This window comes from Octopus sinensis, linkage group LG14, assembly GCF_006345805.1.
Source record: "Octopus sinensis linkage group LG14, ASM634580v1, whole genome shotgun sequence".
Lineage (NCBI taxonomy): Eukaryota > Metazoa > Mollusca > Cephalopoda > Octopoda > Octopodidae > Octopus > Octopus sinensis.
This window is the reverse complement of record NC_043010.1, coordinates 63,660,412-63,671,403: the sequence shown is the minus strand read 5'-3', so window position 1 is coordinate 63,671,403 and position 10,992 is coordinate 63,660,412. Positions and strand designations below refer to the sequence as shown.

General features: G+C 38.2%; 1 protein-coding gene across 4 annotated transcripts in view; it reads left to right on the top strand.

The window, feature by feature from the left end:
• LOC115219052 (zinc finger protein 2 homolog) overlaps positions 1-10,792 on the top strand; it is a 33,392-nt gene extending 22,600 nt beyond the window's left edge. For all 4 annotated transcript variants that reach the window (XM_029789104.2, XM_036509099.1, XM_036509100.1 and 1 more), the window contains exon 2: positions 8,433-10,792. In XM_029789104.2, the coding sequence (XP_029644964.1) occupies positions 8,673-10,736 (2,064 nt within the window). In that variant the 5' untranslated portion in view covers positions 8,433-8,672 and the 3' untranslated portion in view covers positions 10,737-10,792. The remainder of the gene's footprint in view (positions 1-8,432) is intronic.
• The last annotated feature ends 200 nt before the right edge of the window (positions 10,793-10,992 follow it).

Below are 10,992 nucleotides of genomic sequence, written 5' to 3'. Positions count from 1 at the left end.
CCCCCCAACATCGCTTGACAACCGATGCTGGCGTGTTTACGTCCCCGTAACTTAGCAGTTTGGCAAAGTAGACCGATAGAATAAGTGCTAGGCTTACAAAGAATAAGTCCTGGGGTCGATTTGCTCGACTAAAGGCGGTGCTCCAGCATGGTCGCAGTCAAATGACTGAAACAAATGAAAGAATAAAAGAATGCCACATGAAACTGTGGTCTCTGCAAAACCATATCTTGATATGGTATGAACAAAAGCAGGATTTTTGAGAAGTCTAAGCAAAAATTTTGCAACCAAACATTTGCTGATGTGTGCAAAGCTTGGTTCATTTGGAGGCAATTTCTGCAATAAAGGTCTCTCCATGTCTGCATAATATTATATATAATGTGAAATATAATGTGAAATATAATTGTAGACCAACATATTTTCAATCAGTGTTGTTTCATGCACTTCTAGTTAATTAATTCTAGCTTAACCAAGCTTTGCATACACTTGGTGGTGAGGAGTGTGCTTGTCTGATGATATTCTATGGGGGTGGAGAGGTCAGTGGTAGTGCTGGGGTGGTTCTGATTAAGATTAGGGTTAGGGTTGTCATTGCTGCAGTTGTTGTTATTGCCACTGTTGTTCATTGTCATGGTAATGATACTTCCACTGCTGCTGTTGGTGCAGTCGCTGTTTTCATGTTACAGATGCTGACTGTGAGGGTGATGTTATGAAATCTTCTCCTTCACCAAAAGACAGTAGGCCCTCAAATGCTTTCTGCAGTTACTGTTGTAGCATTTAGAGCTTCTACCCTCCATCATAAAAACAAACTGGGATTTCACTTTTGAAGTAAATGAAGTCCGGGACCCTTTGTCAAGTCTTCTGGTGTTGTTTGTAGCAACATCTCAAGTTATCTTTGACTAATTCAACTTGAAGGTGGATTTCATATTGGCCACTGCGGTCACCAGCTGCTCCGGATCCAACACCAGTTGTACCTCTAGCACAGTGCTTTTCAAACTTTTTGCTGGAGCGGAACCCCAAGGAAACATTCCACTGGCTCGAGGAACCCCTGTGCAATAATTTAATAGTCTTATGCACACATATCTGCACAGGAGACTTAAAAATTACTGCCGATTTTAGCAGTTTTGTAACTTCTTACGGAACCCCTGCACTGTACTGGCGGAACCCTGGTTGAAAACCACTGCTCTAGCAACATGACCCCTGGATTTACAATCCCTATGTATATTGGTTTCAAGTTTTGGCACAATGCTGGCAAATTTGGAGGAAGGGGCTTAGTCAATTACATCAACCCCAGTGCAGAACTGGTACTTATTTTATGAACCCTGAAAGGATGACAGGCAAATTCGACCTTGGCGGAATTTGAACTTAGAATGTAAAGACAGATGAAATGTTGCTAAGTGTTGTGCTTGCTGTGCCAACGATTTTGCTGGCTTACCATCTTACTCCTCATGTAGACTAGGAAGAGAGTAAACCTGTGTAATATACTTGTCATTGTAAACATCTGCATTGACTTTCTCTTTACTATCCTTGAGGAGTTTCATTATGTTATGGTGTTTTCCCTTTCCCGTGTGCCATATGGCGTCCCATGTGCCATATGGCGTCCCATGCCTCTTGCGAGAACTTTTCAGTCTGTGCCAACATGGAGTACAAAATTGTTCAGAATTTCTGAGAGATGCACTTCTAAGCAGTCTTTCTCCTCTTTTTCTTCATCAGCTCCTCTTCTGGAAGACATATTCCTTTTCTACCACTCCTACAATGTAGGCATTGAATCCCAAGGTAGTCCTTCCCAGGGCCCTCTTATTGGCCCCAAAAAGTCCCTTTTTGAAGGAACATTTGTAACTATTATTACTATTCATGTTGTTGGTGCTACTAATAGAGATGTTGGTGTTGCTGTTGATGTTTTCATCTGTTGAAGTTACTTAACCCTTTAGTATTTAAACCGGCTATATCCGGCCAAAATAGTTAATCTGTTTTATGTTCAAACTGACCAGATCCAGGCTCTCACACCTACCCTACAATGTTATTCTACATTAAGTAATTACACCATCAACATCTTGAAGATATGAGATAAGGCATGATTAATTCGAATCAATGGGAATCAATAAGCATTATGTTTGATAGAATAATCTGAACACTAAAGGGTTAAATACAGCTACTAATATTTTTTGCTGTCAGCATTGCCATCACCATTTTCAATATAAGTTGATGAAGGCGTTTCTGGTGAATGTGGTGGTTATGGAGTTTGTAGTAATAATGTCACTGCCACTTTCCATAGTCTGTTGGGATGAAAAGGGGAGAAAAACACTTTTTACTCTCTGTTGTTTCAGTGAAAGGGAAGTGCAATGCTGGCTTTCTTCCTTCACCCTTCTGTTATTTTTTTGCTTTTGCATAATTCTCTTCATCAGCAAAAACAAACGACACCCTGTTAAAATGAATGTTTTTTTTTAAATAGCTATTTTTGAAACTTGAAAAACAGAAATATATTCTTACAAGGAGTTAGCCAAGATTTAGCCAACTAGCATGTCACTCCACAGCAATTTCTTTTACAAGACACAACACATTTATGCGAAAATACAAGCTTTAAATCAGGGGTTCCCAACCGTGGTCCACAGAAGCTTTAAGGGGGTCCACGAGTAAAAAATTGTAATCTGTGGGTCCATATATAAATTTTGTTTACTAGGATAGGTGCCTTTATTGATTGAAATTTTCAAGATTTGTATTTGGAATTTATGTTATGAAAATAATGAAATTGTTTAATTGTTAGTTTTTACTAAACTACAAACAAATATTTTATATCAAAAATTTACATGGTCATATATGGTGATCCACAAATGATGAGATAGCTCTCAGGGGGACCACAAGCAAAATAAGTTAGGGAAACCCTGCTTTAAATGAACATAGTTGAGAATAAATATATCAAATATATCAAAGTCACTGAGCAAGAAAAATTTGAGACTCCCTCTTCAGAAAATGATAATTGCAGTAATAATTATAACTCTTTCTATTATAAGCGCAAGGCCTGAAAGTGGGCGGGGGGGGGGATATCAATTTTATTGTCTCCTGTAACTGACTGGTACTTATTTTATTGTTTTATTGACCTCAAAGTATGAAAAGCAAAGCCAGGCTCGATGGCTTTTGAACTCAGAACATAAAGCTAGAAGGAAAGCTACCAAGTATTTTTTTTTGTCTGATGTGCTTAACAACTCTGCCAGCTCACTAATAATAATAATAATAATAATAATAATAATGATGATGATGATTTCAAATTTTGGCACAAGGCCAGCAGTTTTTTGTGGGAAGGGTTAAGTTGCTCAAGTGGTACTTATTGTGTTGAACCTGAAAGGATGAAAGACAAAGTCGACCTTTGCAGGATTTGAACTCAGAACGTAAAGACAGACGAAACGCCGCTAAGCATTTTGCTCGGTGTCTTAACAATTCTGTCACCTCGCCGCCTTAATAATAATATTTTACATATAATAATGAGCTTAGTGTTTTCACTCTTTCTCATACTAAGGAGATGGTGTGTCCATACTTAAGCTGTGAAATGACAAATAGAAAATGAGTGACTGATGTGTAAAATGAAAGTATTGCCCCGAGTGACAGAGAAAGAGTGAATGGTTGTTCAGCTTACAATTTTGCTATGAATGTTGCAATAAAAGAACTTCTAGAATAACGATGACTACTTGTAAATCTTTCCATGCTTTGTAATATTTTTTTCTAAACATAGTATCATCATTTTTAATTAAATTTTTATAATTACCATTAAACCATTTTGCATGACTTGCTTTTTAATTTATATCTTGTTTTCAGTGGCCCACAGAGTGGTTGGCTGTACTTAACACAAATCCCATCAATTTACTGTCATTAATCTTAACTATGGAAGGATATTGAAGACATAATCCCGAATGTAAATAGCTTCATTATTGAATACTTGTGTTCATTAAATACTTTCGTTATTGACGGCCAAGATGAAATTTTGAAGAATGTATCAATAAGGATAATACAACTGAAAGCCATAAAGTTGGGTACCCCAACTAAAATTATGAGGTGCTACAACATAGGTAATTTCTACTCTTCTCCTCTGGAAGCCATCTACTCGCAATACCAGAGGGCGCACACTCTCCTACCCTGATGTAATCTCCAGGGATACAGGCATCCAGCAACAGGACCTCCGTAATGCCATGATGGACCGTGAAGTCTGGCGTAGCATGGTAAATTCCATTGTCTCGACCACGGTCGAACAATGATGATGATGATGATGAGGTGCTACTTTAGCATGCAGTTTATCGCAATATATCTGTGGTTTACACCAGAAACGATCTCAGCTGGGTTGAGACCACATGCTAAAGTGTAAATGACAGGGAGACTGTATGGTACCCAATACTGCCAAATACATCCTCAAAATTTCAGTCAAAGGATTAATGCCACATGAGTTGAAAGCAAACTTGATTTGGAGAAAATGTCAAACACTACGAAAGTCATGTTATTTCAAAGATGTCCATCACTGTCTTTATATCTTTATATATACGTTTGTATTGAAACCACAAGGTATTCGGTCATGAAAGTATTTGAAGAAGTGGAGTATTTGATGATGCTTCTCGATCTTCATTCTCAATTGTCTTTGATATCCTTTCATAGTTAAGATTGATGACTGTAAATCAGTGGGCCCTCTGTTTGTAAATATTGCCAACCATTCAAGTGGGTGAGCTGGCAAAATTGTAAGCACGCCGGGCGAAATGCTTAGAGGTATTTAGTCTGCCGCTACGTTCTGAGTTCAAATTCCGCCGAGGTCGACTTTGCTTTTCATTCTTTCGGGGTCAATAAATTAAGTACAAGTAAAACACAGGTCGATTAAATCGACTGGTCCCCTCCCCCCAAATTTCAAGCCTTGTGCCTATAATATAAAGGATTATTATTATTCTCATTAAGGTGGCAAGCTGGCAGAGTCATTAGCATACTGGACAAAATACTTAGCGGTGTTTCGCCCGTCACTATTTTCTGAGTTCAAATTCCGCCAAGGTTGATTTTGCTTTTCATCCTTTCGGGGTCAATAAATTTAGTTCTAGTGAAACACTGGGGTTGATATAATCGACTAACACCCCCTCCCCCAAATTTCAGGCCTTGTACCTATAATAGAAAGGATTATTATTATTATTATTATTATTATTAAGTCAGTGAGCTGGCAGAATCGTTGGCACATCAGACAAAATGCTTAGTGACATTTCCTCTGTCTTTTCATTCTGAGTTCAAATTCTGCCAAGGCTGACTTTGCCTTTCAGCCTTTTGAGGTCAGTTGTGGCACTCCGTCAGTTACGACCACGAGGGTTCCAGTTGATCTGATCAACGGAACAGCCTGCTCGTGAAATTAACGTGCAAGTGGCTGAGCACTCCACAGACACGTGTACCCTTAATATAGTTCTCAGGGAGATTCAGCATGACAGAGAGTGTGACATGGCTGGGCCCTTTGAAATACTGGTACAGCAGAAACAGGAAGAAAGAGTGAGAGAAAGTTGTGGTGAAAGTGTACAGCAGGGGTTGCCACCACCCCCTGCCGGAGCCCCATGGAGTTTTAGGTGTTTTTGCTCAATAAACATTCACAACACCTGGTCTGGGAATCAAAACCGCAATCCTACAACGAGTCTGCTGCCCTAACCACTAGGCCCTTGCCCTCCACTGAGGTCAATAAAATGAGTACCAATTGAGTACTGTTGTTGACGTAATCGACTTATCCCCTCCCCCCAAATTGCTGGCCTTGTACCAATATTTGAAGCCATTATTATTTAGGAGTGGCTTTGTGGTAAGTAGCTTGCTTCCCAACCACATGGTTCCAAGTTCAATCCCACTGCATGGCACATTGGGCAAGTGTCTTCTACTAAATCCACTCACAAAGCCTTGTGAGTGGATTTAGTAGACGGAAACTGAAAGAAGCCCATCGTATATATATATATATATATGTGTCTGTGTGTGTTTGTGTGTCTGTGTTTGGCCCCCAACATCGCTTAACAACCGATGCTGGTGTGTTTACGTCCCTGTAACTTACCGATTTGGCAAAAGAGACCGATAGAATAAGTACTAGGCTTACATAGAATATGTCCTGGGGTCGATTTGCTCGACTAAAGGTGGTGCTCCAGCATGGCCACAGTCAAATGACTGAAACAAGTAAAAGAGTATTATCATTATTATGGTTTTTTTTTTAGAAAAAAACCCTGTTCTTCAGTGTTTAATTGCATAGCATAATGTTTTAATAAGTTTGAAAAAAGTTCATTAGTGTAGTCCTTATAATTAGAAGCATTTATTGACATCACACACGACTTTATTTATTCATTTGGAAAATTCTGACAGATTTTTAATTTTCTTTTAATGTTAAAAACCACATCAGTGCTCCATAAATTAGACAAGAATAAAACACTAGTAAACAGATATATACAGTTGGTTTTACACTGCTTGTAATGTGTTTCGGACAAGATGTCATTAGATTTACTTAATTAAATAGTTAGATGATTAATCTAATGGTGAAGTCCACTGTAAGCAATTACTATTGCATGAATCAAAGACAGTGAGACATATCTGGTTATAAACGAGTTTCTTGTTCTTTTAATTAATTGAGATCATTTTTTTCAACAACTGACTTTTACTGTGATTGGAATATGACTAGTTTGTGTTCATTGCCATTTAAAGATGATTTGTTTTGTCAGTGGCCATGTTACTGGATAGTTTAAACCATCCAGTATTACAATGTGTTGGCATTCGTTGGTGTGTGGTTAATAAATTCACCTACCACCAGCATGGTTTCAGGTTCGGTCCTACTGCATGGCACTTTGGGCTTGTGTCTTCTACTATAAACTCACGCTGATTTTGTATACAGAAACTGGAAAAAGCTCATCATACACACACTCACACACACACACACACACACACACACACATATGTATGCTGGAGCACCGCCTTTAGTCAAACAAATCGGCCCCAGGACTTATTCTTTGTAAGCCTAGTACTTATTCTATCAGTCTCTTTTGCCGAACTGTTAAGTTATGGGGTCATAAACACACCAGCATAGGTTGTCAAGCGATGGTGCAGGGGACAAACACACACACGCACACACATACATATATATTTATATATATATATATCACATTAAAAAGCACCCATTGCACTCTGTAAAGTGGTTGGCATTAGGAAGGGCTTCCAGCTGTAGAAACCATGTCAAAGCAGACTATGGAGCAGGTGCAGCTCCTGGCTTTGACAGCTCCTGTCAAATCATCTAACTCATGCCAGGCTGGAAAATTGACATTAAATGCTGACATAGGTATACATGTGTATGTGTGTGTGTGTGCACGCATGCGCCTTGCCTCATTGTTTTCATATCGTGTGACAGTCGTAAAGAAGCAGCACTGTCTTAGTCAGTATTACTGGATGGTTTAACCCTTTAGTGTTCACGTTATTCTGCCAAAATTAATCCTTTTTTATCCACACTGTTTTGAACTAATCATGCATTACCTTGTAGCTATGAGATTTTGATGACGTATCTGTTAATTTTTAAAAGGACATTGTAGGGTTGGTGTGAGAGACCAGATCTGGTCAGTTTGAACATAAAACAGGCAGAATACTTTTGGCCGGATATGGCCGGTTTAAATGCTAAAGGGTTAAACTATCCAGTAACGTAGTTACTGACAAAAGAAATCATCATTAAATGGCAACGAATACAAACTAGTGATATGTGTCATTTGCTTCTTATCTCTTGGTGGAAACATGTTCACTCATGGCTAAGTATTACCTCATTTGAAACCAATTAGGGTTGTAACAGGAAGGGTATCCAGTTGTAAAAAACATCCTCCTCAACACATTTCATCTGATCCATACAGGCATGGGAAAGTGGATGTTAAAACAACAACAGAGGCAGCAGTGAGATTGTCTGTGTCTGCTTTCAACTATATAGACCCCTAAAACAATCAGTATTACATGCTTGCATGTGATGGCTATGCCTTGTGTGTGTGTGTGTGTGTGTGTGTGGTGTGTGTGTGTGTGTGTGTGTGTGTGTGTTGCTGATGTGTATCAATGAAAGCCTTTAGAAAAAAAATAGTACTTGCTTAGTAATTGTTATGTCCGAGTTGCAAAAGACAATCCGTTGTCACTCTTGCCATTGGAAATTCAGTGAATCAGCATGGATCCATGGATTGGATTGCCAGAACTTTCTAACCAAAGCCATTGTTGTTCACCAGATGTGATACAGAGAAAAATGAAATAAAATAGAATAAACCCTACAATTTACTGAATTTGGCCAGATGGAATTCCTTATTCTGAAACATAAATGAAAATACAGGTTTGATTTGGAATTAGAGAATTATCAAATTCTACAAAGTATTTCATTTTTTAAAATATTTCTTTTTTCATTTCACTCAAATAATATATTTATCTTTGTTTTTTTTGTTTTTTTCCAGATGATTCAACCGATATTCTGTGGCAACCAGTTTAACCTAGATAAGGGCATCACTTCCATTCACAACCATAGTCACTGTCAGCTGTCTGAAGTTTCACTCATTCTCATCACCCAGAAAAACTAATACTAAAAAAAAAAATCTCTAAGAATAATTTCAGAAGCTTTTTTTTTTCTCTACTTAGATCAATTGATATTTTATATATGTGGCTATAAATTGTAAAAGAAAACATCTTTAGAAAATATGTATTCCTTTCAACCTGTTTTCCCAATGGGAAACCAACACAATTTCTATGGACAACCAATGTATCCCAATAATTATTTGAAATGTCCTGAAAAGCCTTTACTATCTAGCGAAAAATCTTATAACACTCTCGATCATTGCAGAAATAATGATTCTTCTTTGATGTCACCTCCTCCATCCTTTGATAGAAACGTAAGTGAACCACAGACTCATGATTCGTATGCTCAAAAACACCCATTGCAGCCACCAAAAGATTTCCAGTGTAGTTTCTGTAAAAAAGGATTCTCAAATCAGTTTTTTCTAAAGAACCATGAACTCACTCACACAGGACTGAAGCCTTTTGAGTGCAGTTACTGTGGAAAAGCCTTCACACAGAAAATCAACCTTAAAAATCATCTGCGAACTCACACTGGGGAGAAGCCATTCCAGTGTACAGTTTGTAATAAATCTTTTAGTCAGCGTGGTAATTTGAAGCTTCACCTTAGAACGCACACTGGGGAGAAACCCTTTGCCTGTGATGTCTGTGGGAAAGCCTTTTCCCAGAAGATTAATTTAAACGACCATAAACGACTTCACACAGGAGAGCTCTACTATTGTCAGTTCTGCAAGAAACCGTTTTGTAACCAGTTTTTTCTAAAGATACACGAACGTATACACACCGGGGAACTGTATAAATGCACATTCTGTACAAAATCTTTCACTTTACAGATAAATTTGAAAAATCACTTAAGAACTCACACAGGGGAGAAACCATTCCAATGTAATGTTTGCTCAAAAGCTTTCTCTCAAAGGGGAAATTTAAAACTTCATCTTCGAACTCACACTGGAGAGAAACCATTTTCTTGTGAAGTCTGTGGCAAAGCTTTCTCACAGAAAATAAATCTGAATGACCATAAGCGACTCCACACTGGAGACCTGTTTTATTGCCAATATTGTAAGAAACCATTTTGTAACCAGTTCTTTTTAAAAATTCATGAGCGGATACATACTGGCGAACTATATAAATGTGAAATTTGTAATAAAGAATTTACACAGAAGATCAATCTGAAAAACCACCACAGAACTCACACAGGAGAAAAACCATTTCAGTGTAACCTATGTGACAAATCTTTTAGCCAAAGAGGAAATTTAAAACTTCACCTTCGCACTCATGCAGGAGAGAAGCCATACTGTTGTGATGTTTGCCCAAAGGTTTTTTCACAGGCAGGTAACTTAAAAACTCATCTGCGTACCCATACAGGTGAGAAGCCCTTTAAATGTGACACTTGTGGAAAGTCTTTCTCTCAGAAAGCCAATCTAAATAACCACAAACGTACACGTACAGGTTGTGAGCTGTTTACTAAGAACCCACAGAATTACCAGTCCAGAGCGCAGTCTACACCTCTTGCCTCTCCCAATGCTGTTCCCCCTGTAATAAACAGTGAAACACCCACTTCTAATTCTCGCCTTCCAAACCAGCGCCATGATAAATCATCATCTTTTAACACTTGCACACGAGGCTTAAATCAAAAGTGCTCTTGTCCTAATTGCGAGCTTTTCCTAAAAAATCCCCCTTTGCCTCAACCACCTCCAGTGATGTTAAGCGGAGGAGGTGAATCAAGTGCAGAGTCCCTTGATCAAAAGGACCACTCTTTATTCCCATCATATCACAGTGAACTTCACAGAGATAAACAACCTCAGCAAGAATCTTTGCCGTCTTTATCACCGCCTCTTCAAAAGGTTCCCATGAAAGTTAACCCGACAAGCTCACCACACCCAACTCCTATGTTCTTCCCACATCATCGAGATTCTCAAATACCTTCTTCTCGCTTACAGACCCCTTCAATCCCAGTCTCTCATACATCCACCCCAGCATATTTGCACGAAATGCCACAGAGTTGGGAGAGCAACTATCTGTGGTCTAGAGGGTACCCCATGCCTCCTTTGCTTGGTTCTAGCTGGCCTAGCGTTCCTTCAGGCTATTCCTGTGGGGTCAAGCAAAGTAAACAGACTCCCTGGAACAATATCCAAGGCATTCATGCACCTTCTAAGAGTAACCCTGATATCTACGGCATGGAAAAGTGAAGACAATTAGTGAATTTAATTTTAATTCCAATTAATACACACAATTTATATAGTGCATTCATATATATATATATATATATATATATATATATATATATATATATATATATACATACATATATATATATATAGATATATATATGCTGATATACATATGTGTGTGTATGTGTGTTGGACATGTACAAACATATATATATATATATATATGATGTATAAATATATATATATATATATATATATATATATATAAACACAC